Source organism: Ornithodoros turicata, chromosome 4 (genome assembly GCF_037126465.1).
Source record: "Ornithodoros turicata isolate Travis chromosome 4, ASM3712646v1, whole genome shotgun sequence".
NCBI lineage: Eukaryota > Metazoa > Arthropoda > Arachnida > Ixodida > Argasidae > Ornithodoros > Ornithodoros turicata.
This window is the reverse complement of record NC_088204.1, coordinates 52,719,594-52,744,985: the sequence shown is the minus strand read 5'-3', so window position 1 is coordinate 52,744,985 and position 25,392 is coordinate 52,719,594. Positions and strand designations below refer to the sequence as shown.

General features: G+C 44.0%; 1 protein-coding gene across 1 annotated transcript in view; it reads left to right on the top strand.

Moving 5' to 3' along the window:
• The window catches only part of LOC135393178 (uncharacterized), a 282,577-nt gene extending 257,460 nt beyond the window's left edge, over positions 1 to 25,117 (top strand). Inside the window, exon 7 of the mRNA XM_064623683.1 lies at positions 24,949 to 25,117. Coding sequence (XP_064479753.1) covers positions 24,949 to 24,999 — 51 coding nt within the window. The 3' untranslated portion in view covers positions 25,000 to 25,117. The remainder of the gene's footprint in view (positions 1 to 24,948) is intronic.
• The last annotated feature ends 275 nt before the right edge of the window (positions 25,118 to 25,392 follow it).

The window sequence follows — 25,392 nt, the reverse complement described above, 5'->3', positions numbered from 1 at the left end:
TCATTGTCCCTTTCATTTTAATATGTACGTTAAATCTGTACGCACGACGCCGTCCCAAGTTAGGACGTACTCGTGTGTTCCCTCATTGTCCCATTCTTTTTAGTATCGACCTTAAGTCTCTATGCATGAAGCCGTCCCAAGTAAGGACAGGCACGCGTGTTCCCTCATTGTCCCTTTCATTTTAATATGTACCTTAAATCTGTATGCATGAAGCCGTCCCAAGTTAGGACAGACTCGTATGTTCCCTCATTGTCCCTTTCGTTTCAGTATCGACCTTAAATCTCTATGCATTAAGCCCTCCAAAGTTAGGACAGACACGTGTGTTCCCTCATTGTCCCTTTCATTTTAATATGTACCTTAAATCTGTATCCACGAAGCCGTCCCGAGTCAAGACATAGTCGTGTGTTCCCTCATTATCCCATTCGTTTTAGTATTGACCTTAAATCTGTATGCATGAAGCCGTCCCAAGTTAGGACAGACACATGTGTTCCCTCATTGTCCCTCTCATTTTAATGTCTACCTTAAATCTGTATCCATGAAGCCGTCCCGAGTTGGGACATACTCGTGTGTTCCCTCATTGTCCCATTGGTTTTAGTATCGACCTTAAATCTGTATGCATGAAGCCGTTCCAAGTTAGGACAGACAGCTGTGTTCCCTCATTGTCCCTTTCATTTTAATATGTACCTTAAATCTGTATCCACGAAGCCGTCCCGAGTCAGGACATACTCGTGTGTTCCCTCATTATCCCATTCGTTTCAGTACCGACCTTAAATCTGTATGCATGAAGCAGTTCCGTGTTAGGACATACTCGTGTGTTCCCTCATTGTCCCTTTCGTTTTAGTATCGACCTTAAATATGTCTTCATGACGTCGTCTCTGCTGAGGACAGACACGTGTATTCCCTCATTGCCCTTTCATTTTAGTACGTACCTTAAATCTTTATGCATGAAGTCATCTCAGGTGAGGACAGATACGTGTGTTCACTCATTGCCCTTTTCTTTTTAGTAGATACTTTAAATCTGTACGCGTGCAACCGTTCCGAGTAAGGACAGACATGTGTGTTCACTCACTGCCCCTTTCCTTTTACTATGTACCTTAAATCTGTATGCATAAAACGGTTCCGAGTGGGGACAGACATTTGTGTTGACTCACTGCCCCTTTCCTTTTACTATGTACATGAAATCTGTATGCACGGACTCGTCTCTAGTGAGGAGAGACACGTGTGGTCACTTATTGCCCCCTTCGTTTTAGTAGAGACTTTAAATGTGTATTCATGAAACCGTTCCGAGTGAGGACAGACACGTGTGTTCACTCAGTGCCACCTTCGTTTTACTATATTCTTTAAACCTGTGTACATGAAACTGTTTCGAGTGAGGACAGACACGTGTGTTCACTCAGTGCAGCCTTCGTTTTACTAGATTCTTAAACTATGTATGCATGAAAGCGTTTTGAGTGAGGACAGACACGTGTGTTCACTCAGTGCTACCTTCGTTTTACTAGATACTTTAAACCCGTATGCATGAAACCGTTTCGAGTGAGGACAGAAACGTGTGTTGACTCAGTGCCACCTTCGTTTTACTAGATACTTTAAATCTATACGAATGAAACCATTCCGAGTGAGGACGGACACTTGTGTTCACTTAGTGCCACCTTCGTTTTACTAGATACTTTAAATCTGTATGGATGAAACCATTCCGAGTGAGGACAGACACCTGTGTTCATTCCATGCCAATTTCGTTTTACTAGATACTTTAAATCTCTACGCGTGAAACCATTCCGAGTGAGGACAGACAGCTGTGTTCACTGAGTGCCACCTTCGTTTTACTAGATACTTTAAAGCTATATGCATGAAACCATTCCGAGTGAGGACGGACACCTGTGTTCACTCAGTACCACCTTCGTTTTACTAGATACGTTAAATCTCAACGCGTGAAACCATTCCGAGTAATGACAGACACCTGTGTTCGCTCCGTGCCACCTTCGTTTTACTACGAAGGTGTTCAAGTCAAACCGGGACTTTCTGTCTCCTGAGTGTACAAATGGCTCGCGCTACTTCTTTTTCGTCATTTTCACACGTGACAGGCCTCCGCGTTCACCAAGTGGTGGTCCATAGTTTGTGCAAAACAGAAGACACGTGCTGGGCAAAATGGCCCAGACAACACAGAGGCGTCCCGAGGACGTCTACATGACGTCACGATCCGGATATTCGTATGTCCTATGGACATCCGCGAATGTTCAAAAGACGGTCATTTGGCAGTCCGCGGGACTGCATTTGCAACACCCTACGATGGTCGGCGGATGTCCCAAACAGGACGGGAACGACTTTCCCCGAACGTTTGTGGGACATTTTTAAGTGTGCCCATCCGGACCATATTGTAGCCCCCCCCCTCCCCCCGCTGGTGTGGCGTGTTACCTCCATTCTCAAAGTGATTGACATATGCCTAAATAGCTGGCACTGTTTATTCTCGTTTGACATCCCAGGCGAAAACCTGTAGTGGGGCCACTTCAAAGTGGTTTATTGGACAGGTCCCACTTTGAGTGTGGGACCACTTAGTGACTGGGACCAGTTGAAATTGGAACCAGCTTCACGATCGTCCCACTTCAAGTGGAACCAGTGGAATTGATCCAGTGGTCCCCTCTGCTTAGTGGTCCGGGATCCGGCCAATTAGCAGCTGGGACCACCAGAAAATAATGCGTAGATATGCACATATTGCTCATATAAATACCGTTTATTTTGCTAAAAGCACACACTGAGCAGAAAGAAATAATCAATACGTCTCTACATGTTCATACTACGTAGTACAAGTCTGATCACTCACTGTGTCTAGACAAAGCATGCGCCTGACTGTGCGATGCACTCACAGACCACATGGAGCTTTCGTTCGTTGGCCGGCTCACATCTTGTATTTTCTTAGAGAAGATGACACATGACACTCTTGTTTTCCATGCAGGTCGCGACATACTCCCCTTCCTCTTCACCGTACGTTCGGAATCTGCTTATCCTGTTTCTCTTCAAGTTCCTTCTAAGTTTCTAAAATGAAACATCTAATTAATAGTAATCAAAACATCACGGTCATCACTCATACCTGCAAACATTCGCAACGTGCCGTCCGATTGGCGTTTCACAGTGCGTTCTTGCCCCTACGCCGTTTACGTCTTCTTGGCGTCCAAACTGTTCCGGGAAATCGACAATGTGTTGCACAGAAATCATTGTCATCGCATTGTCTTACAAAGCGCACTAAAGCACATGAAAATACTGCACAGGAACACCATCCTTGCGACGGCAACTGATGAGAAGACCAACCTGCTCCGACGCGTCCAAATTCCCAACTGCCACTGCCACCTGCCACTCTCGCCCTCTCCTCTCCCTCTCGCCGTTTGAAGTTTGAATTTGTATCCGCCGTGGCGTCTACACGTTGCATCAGCCTCTGCAATTACCTTTTCTTCTTTTTTTCGTTGTCTTTCTTCTAGTTATTTAGCTTAACCCAGCAAACCATCAATATCCCACAGACCTCCCAAATGGGTCTCACACGTCACAGATGTCACGCGTATCCTCACAACGACCGCTGTATATATCCACGATGAGACGTCACAAATATCCCCCAGTGAATATTCTGTGGATATACTACGAATATCACAACAATGACATTTATTTACCTTACAGGGATTCCTTGTGTCGATAGCAGCCATGTCTAGCATTCTCAGAATGCGTGACAATTTCATTTTTTGCATAAAATGGTTATAAACTATCCTTAAATAAATAACTTCTCACTTCAGACATGCACAACAGAACAAATAAAAAAGTTCTCACAGAATAAGCTGCTAGTCAACACCGACTGTTGGTGTAACGTAGAATGCACGTTGTCTAATATTGACTAATGTTGAGCAATGTTGTATGTAGATAGATAGTGCTGAATCAACGCTGTTTCAACTGTACCTGGTCAATGGTGGATTGTGAACATAAAGAACAACATTGATTTTCCCAGAGCCACTCAACTAAAGATTTACGCAGCAAATATTTGCGTGGGTTCTACATTGTACCTTCGACATATTGTCAACCTTTATCACGAACAGATAAGTCTTTACTCAACATACTGCGCACCCAATTTCTTCATGTGCCGTTCGCATGTAAAGGTTGTTGCTGTTTGATGTGGTACTTATCTCACTTTTTCCTCATAATAATATTTTTTATTTTCTACCCTCATAGCCATACCTTTTCTAATCATATTTGTAACGACTCATCACGTATCGCACCATAGTCAAGAGAGAGAGAAAAAAAACATGTTTTACCTTTTCCACGGGAATTAGAATGATCGGTCACGTATGTTGAGGGATATAACAAGAATGAAGTTCCCAACAAGCGCGAGCCGAAGCGTAATGACGTCTGCCTCATCGCCATCCACATTCTCCAACCGTCGTTTCAAACAGGCGAGGCGAGGCGCGCGTCGTCGTAGCAGTTTGGTAGGACACGGCATGTTACACGGAAGGGTCTTTGGAACTTCAGCATCATGCGTATTTTGTACTGGAATCTCGGGAGCATCGAGGCAGTACTGGCCAGTACGCCGAACAACTACGTTGTGCATAACAACGATTGCCGTGGTGTGCGGGAGCTAGCGTTCCTTTGTTCTCCGGCTTTGGAGTTAAGATGAGTTCGTTCTTCCTTTTGCCTCACTCGCGGTGTAAGACAAAGATCTTACACCGTGGCCTCACTTAAGATTTGTGCGTTGTTGTTTTGTCAACAATCACGTGTGGTAGAGGTGTGGAGTAATGACAGCTTTGTATCTGAGTAAATAGCTATAGTTTGTTTTACCTGTGGAGTCTCGTGCGTATCACTGACGAACTCATGCAAACGGTGGAACTGTGTGAGATTGTGTGTGTACAAAGTGCGAGTGCATTTCTTCACATCTCTTTGATTCAGGTACTATTTTATAGGTCCTTGTGATATCCTGCATTGGGGATGATGAAAGCAATGGTGAAGCAATTCTATGAACTATGCGCAGCCTGCTAGTAGATAAGCTTGGCTCAGCTACGATTGTCTTTCATATAAAGGATAGCAGTTATGTTTTCACGTTTGACTGCACTGTTTTTCAAAGTTCCTTGTTTTTTAAATGACCGCTAATCTTGCTTGAATGTCACATGGACGCGATGTGACTCTAGATTAATAAAACATGACTGTTTTACAGTATTCACACACACCCATGGATAGCCTCACATATGTGTAAAGTTCCTGGTGTCTCTAAAACACTGAAGAGCCAGGCATACCGGAAGAGGTCGCTTGGGTCTGCCAGTGATTAGGCTGCTTCCGCAGGTAACCATCTATACTCCGAAAGAAACTGCGGTAAGTCACTGTCTCGCATTTCTTCCCACTTTTTGCAGAGTGTCTGTTATTTGCCTATTTATGGCAGTGTTTGAGCTGCTATCCCAATAGATGGAATTAACTATGCTATTGGTTATCTTTCAGGGATGACGGTTCCGAAGTGGCGTAGCAATCACGTGATTATTATTTTTATGACCATTATCGTCTTATTATGCGTCTTATCAGTGTCACCCTATATTGATAATAATTAGCCTATTTATGTTGTAATATCATATTTTGTACTACTAGAAACAGCGTTGTTTGCAGTGCATGTAACATCAGTATACTTGGTTTGTGTTCAATAAACAAGAGTTCGTTGACACGATGTTCTCTGTCGCCGAGTAGTATTTTCCGTACAATGAGTAAAAATCGCAAAAAAAGCAACAAAATACAATAATAGTAATACGTCCTGTATACGTCCTCTATATCTCCAAATATCCCTGAGAGACATTCTTGGAACCTTTCCTGGATCAGCAAATGCGGAAGAAATACGGGTCCTCTATCTGTCCCAGAGACGTCAACGGGCTATTCAGCCTAGTCCCTGGGATATCCCAAAATCCCAAGTGGGATATCGTGTGGACGTTTCTGAGACATATATGGTTTACTGGGAATTTTTGTTGTTGTTGAGATGTATTTTTTGACATTTCTCTGGTACTTAATATGTTATGATATTCACCTTCAGATGAGAATATGTGCATGAATTGGAGTTATATGGCATACAGAATAACACTCGCATGCCACAGGCTGGAAGACTGCCATTGCACTTGTGATTTAGGCTATCACAGATATGAATGAATAAAAATCCCACACACTTGTACTGACTAGGTGCAACATTTCTTCAAGATTCAACTCTGCAAGTGACGGGACAAAGAACACACTAATATTATTCTAAACAAACAGAACAGGGGAGAGCCCAGCCAGTACAGCTCAGGACGGCAATTGTGCTAACGCTTTAGAATAACAGGTACGAACTCTCATTAATGAAAATTCCAAACACTTGTAATGTGTAATAACAATACTTCTCCAAAATTCAGCTGTGCAATGTAAAGAAATATCACACTATATGTAACACGTAAAGAACACAGCGTATATATTATAGAGTGGCGTAGCCAGACCTCCAAGGTACGGGGGGCTCTGTACTCGCCCCACTCCCCCCCCCCCCCCGCGCTGATCCTGGTAACGACAACACACAATACTTGCGCACACCGCAGCATGCAGTTGAAAGAAAAAAAGAACGAAAATAATTGATTTGGACATTCGCAATACGATTATACTGTGATGTCCAATATGAGGTGGTGTCACGAGATTGGAAGGATTTTGAAAAGCTCATACTTTGGATACCATTCAAGTGTGCCGCTTAGATAGACGCCGTGAAGAACTTTCACGATCGTCACACTGGTCCCCCCCCCATATATTATTTTCTCCTCGGATTTGCACGATTTGCGTAGGTCGGTCACGGCAGGTCCCCCGCTAGCCCCCCCGTGGCTACGCCACTGATATTATTCCAAACAAAAGTACTGGGCGAAAGGCCAGGCAGTACAGCCTGGGATGTGCAACCAAATGCTTTCATTGCGCTCTCTCTCTCGCTTACATGACTGTAAATCACAAAATATCAAAATATCGCAGACACCGGTAAAAGTGGCTATGCAAAAATTAAAGAACACAGCATATATATTATTCCAAACAAAAATACCGAGCGAGAGGCTGGCGGCTTTTGTATCACGGATGTATTCCACCTGTGAGCCTGCGTTTATGATTTTACCGGTCGAAGGTCATGATGCTCTACCAAAATATACATAAACTTTCTTCATTTTATTCGTTCAACTTTTTTCATCACATATTTTTTGGTAATTGTGCAATCTAGCACATATTCATCGCACAAACCTTCAAACATATTCAAAGGGCCCATCTGCGTTTCGCCAAATGGTCTTGTAAACATTGTGTCAGAGCTGTTTACAGGATCCACGTCAGATAGTGGATGTGTCTTACAGAGCAGCCTTCTAAACCTTGACCTTGAGCGAAACTGTGCTGTAATGGCCGACAAGCGATCAAGGGGTACGAGCTTTAGAAAATTTGCAACTGTTCTTTAAATCCATAATAAGTGGTGGGAGAACCAAATTCCTGGTCAGGTCTACTTCACGGGCAAGAAGAATGAAGATCAGCTCACAGTGCTCTCTTAGTCAGTTTTTAAAGCCTACAGGCATCCTCAGGATATCAGAAGTGTCTGCCTTTTCCCGACGTTACTGGGACATTAAAAATATCCCCGAGCGACGTCCACTGGACGTCTCGCAGATGTCAGCCGAGGACCAGGACGTTCGGACCAAACTGGGATGTCTTTCGGACGTTTGTGGTTGTCTGGGGGCCGACAACGAGGTGAGCGCGCATATCGAACAGCTAATTGTCATGAAGTTTCTTGTTAATGAAGGCGTAAAGTCATCTGAAATTCACAGAAGACTTCAGGCTCAGTATGGCCACGATACACTTAGCCGCTGCAAAGCGTTTGAGCGGTGCAAACGGTTCCGAGACAGCCGTACGTCAGTGCAGGACGATCCTCGGCGGGACGGGTCAGAGCCAAGTGTCAGAGTTCCTGAGAACATCGAACTTGTGGAGCGCCCGATCCTCAAGAACCGACGGATAACATGTCTCGAACTGGCTCGAAAGACGGACCTTTCTGTGGGAACGTTGAACACTATCCGTACGCACATGTAGTCACTGCATGCACCCAGTAAACCACTAATATCCCTAGGACACCCTTACAAGGTCGTGAATATCTGGACATCCATGCAATATCTGTGGGATGTCCCAGAACGACATTTGCGTTTCTATTTAATCGGGTAAATCCCAGATGTCCTAGGTACGTCTGCAGGATATCGTGCTTTGGACATTTGAATGGAGGAAAAGCCTGGAGATGCCTTGGATACCCATGGAAGATCCTGTACACGAGATTTTGGGCACTGGTTGAACGTCACAGGAACGTCGCCAGGACGTTGACTGAAGATATGCGAATAAATGTGAAGTTTATGACATCTTGTTCCAACAGCCACATTTTTGTTGTGCTGAGAGCAAGCAAACACTTCTCTAAACGTAAAGTGGATGGGGGAACAAGCAAAATCGTTATATATTTCTATCGCTCGCGTGCTGCTAACCGTGAAAGTATTTATCTATATTCGTAACGATCGTCAAGCAACAGTGGAATTTGATCACTTTTATAGCTCCACTCAGCAGCTAGTCCCATTATAGACTATAGCTTGAATTAAAAACACAGCATCTGGCATGGAGGAATGTCAGAAACGTTATTGGTTATACCATGTCTCTGCAGATTCACGGGTTGATTGCAAAGAAGCACCTGCTCACCGTTACAGGTGTATCACGGCAAAAAAATACGTAACGAATTTTAATAATATAATAATTTTATCAGCAGAAACCGTTGTGAATGCTCTGGTCTCCCTTCAAATTTGCGTACGCGGTGGAGGGGACAAAAAGGGAGCCTGCTCTTCTTTTTAGGGTGGAAGCACGTGTGGTAACATGGTCAGCCTTGGTGGACCGTGCGTCAGAGTTTGGTCGAACGCTGGCGGGGCTTACTACATTCGATGAATTTTCTATTTGTTGTTGATGTTCGAGGCATTTATTTCAACACACACATAAAAATTAACATTGTACATAATACGTATGCAAATACATATATATTTACATACATATCAGATATGTATCAACTAAAAGTTATTATTGTTATTATAAAAGTTATATTATAAAAGTGTTATTTTCCTTTGTTTGGTATGTGTTAGCACTGCTATTGACGTCGCGGTCCCCAGGCGTTTTCAAGCTGCATCATGGCAGCTTTTTGTCTGGGACCACCGCCATCTCTTGATGGAAACGGAAATAAATAAATAAAAAAGCAAGTGCATGTTTGGACCTGCTTGCATGATGTCCCAGGTACGTCCATATATCCTAAAAAGACGTTTGCGGGATATTCGGTAGATCTACAAATGACAAAGAGGTGCTAGTCCACAGAACGTCTCGGGGATATAATTGGGCTCTGTGGCAAAGTCCGTGGGATATCCGAACGTCCGAAATCATTCACAACGTCTGTAGACGTTTTCTGGGTATATGGTTTGCTGGGATCAGTCGTGAACACCTCCAGTTTCGGAAAGCCGGGCCTCATCACCAAAGGAGTCCTCCTCCTACAGGACAATGCACACCCGCATACCGCACATCTCACGACAGGCACCTTACAGGAACTTGGCTGGAAGTTGCTGCCACATCCCCCTTACAGTCCAGACCTCGCCCCAGCCTTTTCCATCTCTTCGGTCCACTGAAGGCGTTCCTTGGGGGCCTTCCTTGCCACCTTCGTTCTAGTGGATAGTTTAAGTCTGTATCCATGAAACAGTTCCGAGTGAGGACAGGCATGTATTTTCACTCATTACGTCTTTTGTTCTAGTATCTTACTACTTATACACAAAAGAGAAACTGGCCTGTAATTTTCAATCATGAATCATGATGTAATTTCATCATGAACAAAGGAAATTTGTTTGTGTAATTTAAGTATGGGGTCATCATTGGAACTAGGTGGACGATAGAAAGAGCATATCGCAATTGAAACAGCTTTCAATAATACTCGGCACCATACAGATTCACAAAGGTCTGTGCGCACTGGCATGCCTATTGCGTGTATTTGCTTCCTTACACAAATAAAAACTCCACCGCCGTGACTGTTCCTATCATTCCTAAAAACAGCATAATCGTACGGGAATATATCAGAGTCACTTATATGTTCGTCAAGCCATGATTCACATCCTGCAATAATATCAGGTCCTACTGCAGACAAGAGAGTTAAAAAGTCGTCCGTTTTATTCTTGATGCTCCTGACATTAACGCTCAAAATCGATAGGCCACATGATTCCCCGGATAGCTGATATGATCCCCCGGATAGCTATGTGGAATACCCGGTCGCAAGCAATTTGGAAAGGAGAGAAAAGCCAGAGAATGCAATATGTTGCTCTAATTCGTTGTTTCCAGTGAAACAACAAGTAAAACAAGCTACGGTGAAAGAAGGAGAGCGATTCAACACTCACCGCTGTGGAGGTCCTTTGCTGGAGCTAGCAGCCGCCGAAGTGTCATCGGAATCTATAGGTTAAAGATATCGGGAAGTGCAAACGAAGGGAGAGCCTTGAACCGGCTGTGCGGAAGCGTGTGAAGATGAGTCACCCAGCTTGGGTCGAATACCAGATACTCCCACCAAGTCCACTTCCAGAATGCCTGTGAGACATATCCTCACAAGTGCTCATTCTTTCATGTATTTGAGCGCACGGGTGTTCGGTAGTTTCTGCGAACTGTGTGCAGCCGCGACATTGTGATGGTCGAAAGATCTCTACCGATATAGGGAAATTACCGTTTCAATGTTGACTCACTCCACTTGTAGAACAACTTCCAGCATACCTTTTGCTAAAATTTGTGTTTTACCTCAAGGTTTTTTAGGCCAGCGGGATCAGCGTGCGCTTATACTCGGTGACAACTCTGCAAAGCCTACGTCGCGAGTATAGCGCCGAAAAAAAATATTTCTTCAGTTTATCAAAAAATATCTTCATTTTTTCTCCACGCATAAATGATGAGTTATTCTACAGTTTTATATAAGCGTATATTTCTAGCTGCTATAGCGAATGAAAATTTTAACGCTGAAATGTGGACTTTTAAAAGATTTCCGCGATTTTACGAATTTTTTACACCACCTAGATTGGTGGGGAAAGGGTTCATATGCTTTTATTACAGAAAACTCCTCAGGGGCATCAGACCTGCAAAATTTCACTTTGGTATATGCTGTAGGTATTTTTATAAAAAATGTCAAAGTTTGGCAAATTTTGAAGTGTTTCCCAGGATCCCCAAATCCAAAATTTTGCGGTAGACTATTGAGACTCGGTCAGTTGGTGACATTGTCCTTCTAGAAAACACGTTTAAATTTTGGATTTCTTCGGTGATGTAGAACGCTCACAACACGGTTCCAGAGGGGGCACGATCTTTGCTCCAAGCGCGAAATTCAGAGCCCCCTAGCGCCGGAACGCGTCGCTATTTGAGGCTAATATTTTGGATTTGCGATACGTCTACCACCACAATGAACTCCGATTTTTTTCGGAAAAATCGGCGGGGGTCTAGCAGCATCGCTGGATCACTTGGCGTGGAATGCCCCCCCCCCCCCCCCTTCGTTCTAGTCAGTATGCATAAAACAGTTTCGAGTGAGGAGAGACACGTGTGTTCACTCAGTGCCACCTTCGTTTTACTAGATGCTTTAGATCTGTATTCCTGAAACCGTTCCAAGTGAGGACAGACACGTGTGTTGACTCATTGCCCCTTTCCTTTTACAATGTATCTTAAATCTGTACGCACGGACTCGTCTGTAGTGAGGAGAGACACGTGTGATCACTTATTGCCCCCTTCGTTTTAGTAGATACTTTAAATCTGTATGCATAAAACCGTTCCGAGTAAGGACAGACACGTGTGTTCACTCAGTGTCACCTTCGTTTTAGCAGCTGCTTTAAATCTGTGCGCATGAAACCATCCCGAGTGAGGACAGACACCTCTGTTCTCTCATTGCCCCCTTCGTTCTAGTAGATAGTTTAAACCTGTATCCACGAAACAGTTCCCAGTGAGGACAGACACGTGTCTTCACCCATTGCCCCTTTTGTTCTAGTATATACCTTAAAGGTGTTGCGACACTTTCTCTGATGTGTCGAAGCACAATATATATGCATCGTACTCATTATGAGAACACCGTGGAAAAAATGAATTTTTCCTCTCCCTAGATTGGTTCGGAAAATAGGCGCAGCCATAAAACGACGACCCACTGTGTGACCTCACGGACCCCTCTCCCCCATTTGGTTTTGGAGACGCGGGTCTTCCCTCGCTGCTCCTGTGTGACGTCACCGATGTCGCTTCTTCGGGGCCGTTTTTCTCCGTACCTGCTCACGTCATGGACCTAAAAACTTGAATATGGAATGATGTCGGGTGATAGAATAGTTTTTGTATTGGAAAGCTAGAAACCAAGTGTCATGACACCTTTAAATCTGTATGCACGAACTCGTCTTTAGTGAGGACAGGCACGTGCGTTCACTCATTGCCCCCTCCGTTTTAGTAGGTGCTTTAAATCTGTATCCATGAAACAGTTTCGAGTGAGGACAGACACGTGTCTTCCCTGATTGCCCCATTTGTTCTGATACATATCTTAAATTTGTGTGCATGAACCTGTCTCTACTGATGACAGGCACGTGTTTTCCGTACGTTTTCCGCACGTGTTTTCATGTTACGTGTGTGATTCTACTAGATAGTTTAAGTCTGCACAGTAAATTTATTTACACCCCTATGAGTGTAAAATGAGTGTTAGATAACTCACACCCTTATGGGTGTAAATGCTACACCCCAATGATGTGTGCAACAGGGGCGTCACATATTACACCCAACTTGCACACACAGGCCCTGCGTGACGCCATCTACTGGGCGCACAGCCGTCAGCAACCCGCTGTACTGGTGTCTTTTGACCAGAATAAGGCGTTTGACAGGGTGCATCATGGGTATATGTTCCGTGTGCTGGAGGTGGCTGGCTTTCCTCCCGTACACTCTAAATCTTTTCACACCTTTAAGGGTGTAACAACGTGCATGGCGCACGCCTTTTTAGGTGTAATTTTGGTAACATCATAATGGAGCACGGTTTCGCACAAATTTTCTTTACTCGAGTGTTGTCTGTCCTCCAAAAATTCAGTCTTGCAACATCTCAACATTGTTCAACAGAATTGTAGACACTTGCGCGTGCTCGATTATCGATAGCGATGCATATATGCATTAGCTCGTACCTACGATATCCAAGACATAATGAAAGCAAGATTTGCACTGACACTTGACCTTTAGTAATGCTTTCCAAAATTTGTAAAATATCATCCTGGAGATGCAATTTTACGCAACCAGGTTAAATGTTCATAGCGCACACCTTTAAAGGTGTGAAAAAGTTTACAGTGTAGTGGTGGGCTGGATTAAGGCCCTATACAGAGATTCCTCTGCTGTGGTCGGCGTGAACGGGGGCGTCTCCGGTAGGTTCCCCATCATGACCGGTGTGCGGCAAGGCTGTCCTTTGTCCCCGGCGTTGTATGCCATGGTGTTTAGTCCTCTCCTAGAAACCTTAGCAACCTGCCTTCGACCTGTTATGTTTCCGTTGCCAGGCTCGTGGAACCTCCCTCTTTTCGCGTATGCGGACGACCTCTCCTTAATCCTCAGTAACGAGGATTCGATAGGTCGTGTTCTCGTTATTTTGGAGAGATACGGTCGAGTATCGAATGCGCGAATCAACAGAGAAAAAAGCGCTGCGCTGTTCATTAATGTCACTCCCTCCTGTCCGTCTCCATTCGGGATCCCTGTTAGGAATGAGGTGCGGATTCTCGGTATTCACTATAACAGGACTGGGGTCTCTTCTCTTTCTTGGTTGCGTGTTCACGAGCGCAGCGTCTCGGTTCTCACGGATTTAAGGGGCCTAGTGCTCCCTATCACCTGTAGAGCTCGCCTGGCTGCGTCGTGGTTCCTGAACAAATACTGGTATCACGGGACAGTTTGCCTTCCTCCTCGTCAGGTTTTCCTTGCAGCAACTCGTACGGCATTTCGGTTCATCTGGGGCAACGGAGCTGAGTGGGTATCCCGTGCACGTATGTACCAGCCGGTTGGATGCGCGCCGTGCAAGCTTGCAGTGGCGTCTTGCTCACGACGTTTTACCTCTCAGGGACAGGTTGTCCCGCTTTGGTTTGACGAGGCCTTTTTGCCCTTTCTGCCCTTCCTTTGAAACGTCGGAGCACGCTTTTCGCAACTGTCTACTCCCCGATTTTTTGTGGCACAAGGCTGAGGTGCTTTACGGCATTCCGTTCATTCGGTGGAGCACGGTCTAGTTACTGAGCTCGCTCCCAGTTCCGGTCTGCGATAGACGCCAGTTTGTACTCCTGGCGGTAGAAATAAACTACCAGGTCTGGATAGCACGCTGCATAGCTGTGCACGGTGGCCGTGCTCGCACCGCCGTTGAGGTACTGAACAGGGTCAGAGCGGGCATCCGTAGAGTGTTATATAGGGAGAGAGCAGTTCTTGGGGCCGTGCAGTTTGGTAGGCGGTGGCAAACATCAGTGACCCTCTTCGAAGAAAGCCATGGTAGGTATGTCATCCGCTTCTAATATCATTCGTGCTGCTGTCCCACGAGCAACTCTCCGTGAGTTTTGGTTTGTTGCGAGGTGGCATCTAGCACGTACATCAATCCCAGACCTGCCGTGAGCTCGTCTTTGGGTGTTGGCATTGCGATGGTTGTAGACTAGTGCGTTTGTTGCGTTAAAGGGAGCCAGCCAATATGGCTGGTCTTCCATGATGATGCCAATACATATACACCCAACAGAAGGGTGTTTATTGGGTGCATTGACCCCAAAAATGGCAGGTTCTGAAAAAAGGAAAAAGTCTTGCTCTGCATTTGCTAGTGTGAGCGTCTTAGCTATCTAGAGTTTGTTTTTATTTCCGTGTTAGCGCCGCGAAGCAACTGTGGCTATGAGCGGCGTACAGACGTGGACAGCAGGAAGGAGTGGGGGACAGGGGGTTAGTGTGCGTCCTGGGCCGAATTCAGGGGGAACTGTGTCGACATTCGTCGGGGATCTCTTCGGAAAGCCTCGATAAAACCCCAGACAATACAGCCGGTGACAGGATGCTTGAGTTAGCATTCGTTATGTCACATGTATGCTCTTCCCGCATGAACACTGCTTAAATGTACTTGTATGTACATATATATAAGTACTTTATATATATATATATGCGAAGGAAAAGGTAGAATGGATCCGAGATTGGAAATAGAAAATGCAAGGGGGTTTATTAAAGATTAAGGGGGCAAGTCGACACTGCAACAGCAGCCTGCCTTCGCCATTTGCAAGCCATGTTGAAAGCTGCTGCTGTCGAAACGTCGACTTCCCCCATAGTCTGTAATAAACTTCCCTTGCTTTTTCCTAGCTGTTCGTGATCTTTGGTTCGTCCTACTTTTTCTTTTCGTATATTAAATATTTCACAATCACCCACAATAGATAGCCCTTTACTTACATACATATATGTATTTTAACTTCGTGGTCACCCGCACCAGTTAAGCTTTCAGCCAGGGGTGAAGCCCCTGTCACCTATTTTCAAGTTTAGTCCTGTTGAAGGCAGCGCTGACCGCCGAAACGTCGACCCCTAACTGTAACTACGTACAGTTGTCCTACAGTTGGCAATACGACTGTGAATCTATTTCCAGTAATTCTCATTTAATTTTTTTAATGTAATAAAAGTAGCAATTATTTTTAATCTTTATACGGCTTCCAAAGTCTCTTCATTACTTGTAGTCTATATCTTTTTCGCGTCCATCTGTACATATATATGTATATATGTATACAAATGAAGAAAAATAGCATACGCTCTTTGGCTGCACGTTGAACATGTGTTTATAAGTCCCAAACGTCGCCACACCAGCATTGGACAGCTGTTTCGGCCTTATTGGGCCTTCATCTGCTGGTGTGGCGACGTTTGGGACTTATAAATATATATATATATATATATATATATATATATATATATATATATAGACTACAAGTAATGAAGAGACTTGGGAGGCCGTATAAGGGTTAAAAACACTTGCTACTTTTATTACATTAATAATTAAGGGGGCGCTAGGAATAGATTTACAGTTAGTAACTAACTGTAACTAACTGTAAATCTATTCCTAGCGCCCCCTTAATTATTAATGTAATAAAAGTAGCAAGTGTTTTTAACCCTTATACGGCCTCCCAAGTCTCTTCATTACTTGTAGTCTATTTGTTTTCGCGTCCATCTGTACTCAGTTATACATTCATATATATATATATATATATATATATATCCCGAACGATGAGCAGCTACCCAGGGCCGACGAGCCGCAAACACGGCGAAACACGTGTCCTCTGGTGCTGTCGCATCGTTCAATGAGTATCTGTTTCTCTACGTGCAGCCATAGAAGCCATTTTAATCTGTAAGTTTGAATTTCAAACACGTCTAGCATCATTTACTTATATTTTAATGGCTTTTCCCCTCTCTTTATATATATATTATATATATACAAAATGGAGGTTCGAACGACCAGGATGTTGTATATAGATAGGGGACAAAAGACACCAGAGACTGAAGTAGGGAGTGGGTGGAAGTTATTTATTAAACTGGCATTTAAACTAAGGGTCTGGGGAAGTCTACGTTTCGGCGGAAGCTCCGCCTTCTTCGGGACTGAGACGAAAATCTATGTACAAGGTCTTTTAAAAGGTTACAAAGGTGTCGTCACAGCCGGTACAATTTCACTGCGAGGCAGTCGTCAGTGAGTCATGTTCTGGAAGATTCCGGAGGGTTCCTTGGTCATCGGCCGGGGAGATTACGTGTCAGAGCCTTGGAGTTCCAGAAAGGTCTGGGGTCGCGCTCGTTGAAAACCTGTTGTCCGGGGTGTTCTTAGCGTCACACAGAAAAAAAGTTATCCGGATATGCTTCTTACAGTTGATAGTTGATGATTCATACAACTGTAAGAAGCATATCCGGATAACTTTTTTTCTCTGTGTCCTCGGAGTGCCCGCTGCCTCTCTTCTTCTTTTCTTTACAGCTGGACACAATGACAAATAAATATATATATATATATATATATATATATATAGGTATTCAATAAAGATCAGAAGTGGAGACGGTGCTTCTACAGGATAAGGAATAAAAGGGGGACTTTATTAAAAACTAAGAGGGGGTATTCGACGTTTCGACAGCAGCGCTGTCTTCAACAGGAATGGGATACTATGGTGACGCAAGACAATTGCAAAGAATGAGAGGGGAATATGTACAAGGAGAGAGGGCAGCACACGTGCTTTGTCAAACAAAGGTAAAGGGGTACAATGAATCATAGGCAGTCAAGTTCTTCGCCGGAGGGCAATGATTTCCTGGGGTGACCAACCGGGGAGTCTGAAAGAGATACAAAAGAGTGTATGTATTCTGAGAGAATTAGGAATTTAGGTTGCGAACTGTTGAGAGGACGCCGGGGTCCTCGTTGATCTGGCTTTTAAATTTGTAGATCAGGAACGATTCTCTTTGTTCTCTAAGGCGTTGGGATGGAAAACCCGATTGCAGAAGGAAAATGGCTATGTCGTTAATTGAGTGGCCGGGTTTACTAAAATGTCGAGACACTGGCAGATTAGGTTTCTTTGATACGTCGGACCTGTGGTTGTTGAATCGGATTCGGAAGGATGTAGCTGTTTGACCGATATATTGGGCCTTGCACTTATTAATGAGTAATGAGTGCAAGGCCCAATATATCGGTCAAACAGCTACATCCTTCCGAATCCGATTCAACAACCACAGGTCCGACGTATCAAAGAAACCTAATCTGCCAGTGTCTCGACATTTTAGTAAACCCGGCCACTCAATTAACGACATAGCCATTTTCGTTCTGCAATCGGGTTTTCCATCCCAACGCCTTAGAGAACAAAGAGAATCGTTCCTGATCTACAAATTTAAAAGCCAGATCAACGAGGACCCCGGCGTCCTCTCAACAGTTCGCAACCTAAATTCCTAATTCTCTCAGAATACATACACTCTTTTGTATCTCTTTCAGACTCCCCGGTTGGTCACCCCAGGAAATCATTGCCCTCCGGCGAAGAACTTGACTGCCTATGATTCATTGTACCCCTTTACCTTTGTTTGACAAAGCACGTGTGCTGCCCTCTCTCCTTGTACATATTCCCCTCTCATTCTTTGCAATTGTCTTGCGTCACCATAGTATCCCATTCCTGTTGAAGACAGCGCTGCTGTCGAAACGTCGAATACCCCCTCTTAGTTTTTAATAAAGTCCCCCTTTTATTCCTTATCCTGTAGAAGCACCGTCTCCACTTCTGATCTTTATTGAATACCTTTATTTTTCGTGGTCAACCGCATTCGTTTATTTCAACTTATATATATATATATATATATATATACTACGAACATTCTCACAATTAAAAAGAAAACTACACGAACTTTGAACATTGTGCGGCATACGCCCCTTTTGCACTGATATGAGTGTTTCAAAATTTAGAATGGTGTGTAACATAAGTGTGATCGGGATATACTGTACGTTACGGTACGTTACAGCCCTATTACACCAACACGGGTGCTTAGGGGAGTGTTGTGTAAATGTAATTCGTGTTTGTCCCCATAGTACACCCTTCTCACACGGGGAAGGGCGTAAAAAAATTTACTGTTTGTATCCATGAAACAGTTCCGAGTCAGGACAGACCCGTGTCTTCACTCATTGCCCCTTTCGTTTTAGTAGAGACTTTAAATCTGTATCCCAAGAACCAGTTCATGAATGAGAGTAATTAAATCATTCGGAAAACGTACCATTAAATCATTAAAATCAATGCGAATTGTACCAAAAAAACTCCGTCTGTGGCCGTCCTATACCCTCGCTCTCAAACAACAGCGCACCGCAGGGTCAACTGATATAGACAGCCGTGAACCCATATAAGTTTTGTTGGTTAAGGTTTGCCTGCTTTTTGGTTCTGCTCTGCGAGTGTTTTTTCAAAAGCATTTCGTCAAATTCATTTCTTCTGAACGTTCAGAGGCATTGAGTTTACTCCAGAGCTAGCAGAGTTACTATGTACAGAACATGACAATTGTGGAACTACGTTTTAAAAAATCACATCCAGCTTAAAGAACGAAAAACAAAATCATATCAATCATACTTTGCACTACAGACATGACAGAAGCCTACCTGAAATGTACTGACGCTAATCATAATATCCTCTATATGACTTTGATGGGTAATGTCCTCTGATTAGGTGTACAGCACACCCTGGAATTTGGAGACTGTTTCTGGGGGCCAGCCAGCAAATCATTAATACGCTGTAAATCGCAGGCATCTCTTTGGAACAGAAAAATAAGGGAGAGAGACAATTAATACTGCATGTACAGGTGCTACATGTATTTCCTCCTGAGAATTAAATTATCCGACTATTGACATAAAACATGTACCACAAAGACTACAAGCCATATAGCGTGTACACAGTGTAGCTCTGGTCACGACGAACACTATAAGTTCCTTGTTAGAACACGAAAGCTCCTCAAAACCACACCGGTGCACCCGAAATTATTACGTGCTGCTAGTTCGCCCCCTTTTAGCCGGACTTCATCGATACGGATCCCCCGCTATCTGGATATTTCCGTCAGGAACTGTGTTCCGGACAAACGATTGTAGACTTTACTTCCGAGGCTACAGCTTATAAGTTTCTGCAGCACTGAAACTGCTGTCCGTTGGACCCAGAAGTCGCATCCGGTGGTCGTATCGGCGAAAGGAAGCGTGTAGACTACCAGTAGCTCACTCTGAACCCAATTAAGCTCGTTGGAGAGCAGGCTCACAGAACTGCAGCAGAGGTGCTCATATATATTTCCGAGGGATTGCAGCGATCGCATGAGGCACCTGTCATGTTCAAGTGGGCATCTGTGAAGCCGGTGCGTAGAAAGATTCGCCGTGCACGCCTGCGATCCGGTCATGAAACGTACCTGAAAACTGTCGTCGTCCAGCTCATGTCTAATATCGCACCTGTATCACGAGCTGGATGAAGTTGTAGCGGGTCATCGTCTACCCCCACTTCATGGACGCTGTCTTCTTCAAAATCGCTTGGCAGCGACGCGACATTTCTTTAAGATATGATAGCAGACAATAGGAGATCGCGCCCTTCAGACGCCCGCCTGCCAGCTGTGCCGGGAGGCGCGACCTCATTGACGCAGTCCGGTCATGTGTCCTTTGGTCCGGGTTTTCCAGGGAGGATGGTCTCAATATGCGTCGTCTGCTCTTGACATGTCTTACGTCCAACTGCACAAGAACGACGCTACCCATTCGCGTCGGAATTTCGGCGTTATAGACCGTATGCAAAACCTAGCGCCATCTCGTAGCACTTCCGGGAAACTACCAGCATTCCGCCATGTCTGAGGCGTCCTCCCAGGCCGGAGCAATGCAAACGACTGTCGTACAACAGTTCTCTCGCGTGTCATGCTTCTCACATATGCTGGTTGACTATCTTATTTGTGTGATGAGACGCGGGTTTCAAAGGGGAACCAGGTAAAAGAGCCTCAGATGGCTGTATTCCTTATTGCACTCAAAGCAGTGATCGCTGTGACATAGGTTGGGCAAGAAAATTACGTTAACATAGTGCAACGATGCTTTGTTGTCCCATCCCAAGAGAAATTTATACAGTTTAGTAGAGCTCATTTGAGAAGTTGTTAGTGTACTTTATACAGCAGAAACATTTGGTACAAAATAAAAGCTTAGTACGATTTTAGTTGTTGCTATGAAACCCGCTGTAAAGCTCACCGCTACACCCGGGTATAAAATGTGGTCTTTCTCAGCTCGGTGAATCTGAGTTTTCGTTATTTGAGCATCTCCTACACGTTTGGTTGCACTGCATTTCACGTGACTGTTTACCAGACAGATAGTCCGCCTTAGATGGGCCCCTCTGACAGTGCACTCTGACTGTTTCAATCATTTAGTGCGAGGACAGTTCATGCTCGCCTTACAGTCATCTTCAACAGCTTCCCTGAGACGGATATGACTCCTAGCCATCAAGAGAAATGATGAAGTTCAATGCTGACACAGCAAGGGTGTGTTCACGGCACTTCAGACAGACTGATTTTGACGCAAACATGCCAAAGGGAAGAATGAATTTGCTGTGCCATCAGACTTCACATTCAAGAAGAAGAAGCCAGAGAGAAAACTACCAAGGGAACACGTAGGGATGCAAAACTATCGATCAGTCACCGATAGTGTCCAGAAACATAGATAGTTCTAGGATAATTGATCATCGATACTTGCCGCAATCGTATTAACCTTTTATTTTGTACCAAATGTTTATGCCGTATACAGTGCACTAAATTGTTCTTAAATGGACTGTACTGAACTTAATAATGGACTGCAAAATTGAAGCTCGGTTTAACCACATTGACCCTTCGTCGTAGGATTTCTGCCTTGCTACTTTTTCACAAAACCTTCCACAATAGCTTCCTCTACTCCTCTGTACTGCTGCCCTCTAGCCATATATCTCACCGTGTAGATCATGCGTTTAAGATTAGAGAATACCGATGTAATACTCAGCGTTTTTCCGAGTCTTGTGTTCCGCGAACTTCACGTTGGTGGAACGATCTTCCTCGTGACATTGCTACAATTAGTGATCATTCGACTTTTAAGCAAGCAATCCACGATTTATTCTGCTCGCCCTAGTTAATCCTCTTCTTACTCATAACTTTTTGCGCTTTGCTGTTCGTGCCTTGTGACCTGCACATATATTTTTGCCCACTGTATTTTTATTATTTTTTTATTTTATGGGATGTATCACGTGCCTGACTTTTTCTTATGTTCATTTGCCTCCTTTGTTCTGTTATGTTCCACTCCGTCATGTTGTACCCGCTCTGCGGGCCTTTGACGTACATACAATACATAAATAAACTGCCTAAATATGTCATAGGATGGCACTAAAGAGCAGGTTTGCACTAGGTGAACGTAAGTCTCTCTCCCAAAATCGAAATGACAGCGCTCCAATGCAACAAGGAATCCAGAAGCACACTCACCATGTCAATAACATAGTGAGGCAAGACGCGCGATAGAACAGCTGGACGTGAGTCGTGTGTATGACTCGGGTCGGGGAGAGAGCCTCAGACATGTCGGAATTCCGGCGGTTTCCGAGCGCGCTACGAGAGGGCGTTACGTTTTGCATATCGTCTATTGTTAGTGATAAACACAGAGTAAAACAGCAATATAGTTTCGGAATCGGCCGAGATGGGTACGAGCGTCCCTTTAATACGCCTTTTCCAGGAGTTTGAGTTCCTCAGTAAGAATCTCCCCATGTGAGATCACTTCCGCCAATGAAACATTTAAAGAGAGAAAAATATCATCTACCTCTTCCCTAAACATGCGAAACGCTGTCAGCAATCAATTGCTTTAAGGTTAATCGCCTGTGTACCGCCACTAAGCAAGTGTGCAAAGAGCATTAATAAGCATGTCGACGTTCATTTATTCATTTTGTGTAGCTCATATATCCACAGTGTAAGGTATGTAATATGAGAAAATAACTGGACCGCGTCGGGCAACCTGTGTACGCTAAGGTAATTGTATCTCGCCAGAGTGAGTAAGTGATTTAGATTTATCTGGCGCAAGAATAACAACTATCTCGCCAGAGATGCTTCATCTGAGGCACAGCACCTTCAAGCAAAGTCGGCGATACGTTTGGAGAGCAATTAACGACTATAGCGATATCTCATTACTTTCGTATTTCTGTTCCAAAATCACACGACGCTTTGTTTCTCCGAACAATAAAGCATCGAAACATAGTTGTAAATGTGCTATCAGCACGCTCACACTAGTTTTGCAACTGATTGCGTAACGGAAACTGGCGGTATGTTATACATATATGTGTGTGCTAAAAAGCAAGAAAATGCACAGAATAACACAAATTGTACTCCAAACTATTCAATAATGCATAGCTTATAAAAGTAAGTAGAAAATGCAAGGAAAATTCAATCAAGGAAGTAGAAAATTTCGCACTCCCTCTTTCTTCTTCTTTTTCTCTTTTTGTTCTCCCCGCCTCTGTTTTCACGTCGTGTGTTATATAGAGATGTCAGCTGTTTATGACTTTTGTACCAGACTACTGGAAGAAAGCGTGTACGTTAACAAATAGTAGTGTCTTTTTATCACTTAAGAAGTTAATGAAATTGAGGAAGGTCGCCAAGTCAGTGTGCCTGATTAAAAAGTAACTAAAAGAAATTACAAGAAGAAATTTTGCTTCATAGTTATCTCACTTTTTCTCCCCGTGTTCCAGGTCTTCCATAATATGAAAAGTAGTGGTAGCGGAGAAAGAATCTGCCGGTATTGGTATTTGTAGCGGAAATACTTTTTCCATTACCAATTTCAAATGTAGCGCGATCGCTACTCCGCTACTGAATCTTTGTGACGTTCGTGATAGGCTGTGGTTCCGGACCGACGTGGCGGCCGCACGCGCACAACACCCCGAACTTTGGCGCGTTGGTGATATGGCTGTCGCTGTCACTTCTTCGCGGAAGGGAGCGAAAAGGAGGGAATTTTTAAATTCGAAGCTCATTCTTGGTTGTGGGCGATATAAATAACAAACAAAGAGGAAAAACGAACTAGAATGAGCTTGCAATGGTGAATGAGAATGGTGCAAGCGAGCTGGTACACTGTAGAAAGAGGTACCCTTTCCTTGAGTTTGAGGAACACACAATACGAAGAGGACAACACAAGACTCAAAAGAGCAATGAAACTTTTTATGTAGAAGGTACAGTGAGAAGAAGCCAGCTACAGGGTGAGGGGGAAAGGTGCTGTCTCCGACAGCCACTGTAGCTGTCAAAGGCAGTCATAGATAGATAGTAGTCATAGATAGGTAGTCAAGATAGTCACAGAATTTGAGAAACGAGTAGAAAACGGGAAGGAGAACATATGACTTTCTAACCGCCTTTGACTGTTACAGTGGCCACACTTGTCGGAGACAACGATATTGAACGTTCTCTTTTCCCCCCTACCCTGTAGTTCGCTTCCTCTCGCCCACTCGATTGCTCCAGACTCTCTAGTTCTTTCTTGTGTTTTCATCCTTCCTTCATCATCTTCACATAATGTTCCAAGTGCAGTGGGGTAGGGAACGGCACCACCGAGGTAAAACATCCCATCTCATCGTCATCATTTATTGTTGTTGTGCCTCTCACTGTACCTTCTGCATTAAAGCTTCATTGCTGGTTTGAGTCTTGTGTTGTCCTCTTCGGCACGAGATGTGTGCATACCGCAACGAAAGTAAAGTACCTTGGTCTCATAATCACCTTTAGCCTTCATTGGTACAGCCACATTGCATATATTTGTGCCAAGGGTGCTATTTGTGCTAAGAAACTACTATTGCGACGTGGACTGTCTAAAACTACACGGACTGTAAAACGAAACGCCTATAGGACACTAGTGAAGCCCAAGAATATAGTAGCATCAAAAATTTAAAGAATTGAGAGTTCAGCAGCCCATGATTATCGTCGAACATCATCCGTCACACAAATGATTAATCAACACTAACTAGATTTAGAACAACTAAATCTACAACGTAAAATAGTTCGGCTGAAGTTCCTGTTCCCTCTATATACCACGGACATTTACAAGTAGGAAAGAGCAATACCTGTTACTACCTTTACGCCACTCTGCGAGGTTAAATCATTCCAGACTTATAAAACCATTCGTCCCACGTGTTGACATGTTTAAGTATTCGTTCCTTGTGCGTACCATCGTGAAGTCGAACTTATTACCCTCTTATTGTGTGTTATCCTCCAACATACGTGCGTTTTGAACGGAACCTTTGGGCATATACAGAATATCGTGAGTATCTTTTCATGGACGTCACTTGGACGTTCGTAAAATATATATGGTTGTTTTGGACTTTCAGTTTCAAGGTATTGAAGGCGCTGTACGAGCCCTGGTATATAGTAACTGGCATCCTTCATGAAATGGCTCAGTTTACGGTCACTGAACTTGAGGCCCATGTTTTTCAGGATACAGGCGTGATGTCCTGCCCAGTACCGTTGATAAAGGTCAACGAATGAACTGCTCCAGGCTAAGCAAAGTGAGTCTTGGATCGTGGACAAGGAGCAAGAACCGTCCTGGGGAACAAGGGTTTGTGTTAGTCGTTTTTCGTAACCTAAATAAAGATACTTTGTTTTCTGCAAATATTGTCTAATGTGACAACTTCTCGCGACAAGTGCGCGCTTCCCATACGCTTCGTTGAGGCTGACTGGTTTGTCTTCAAATATATTTTGCTCAATCGAAAATCACTGTTTCTGCACTGTTTCTTCTTGTCAAAATGTTCCTCGATATAACAGTTTCCTTCAGCATCTGAGCAACAAAAAGAAATACGCATAGTGTAAAGCTCGAACGACCAATGCTGCCTGAGAGGCATGGCAAAATACACACATTTTTCTTAGTCGACTCTCTCACCT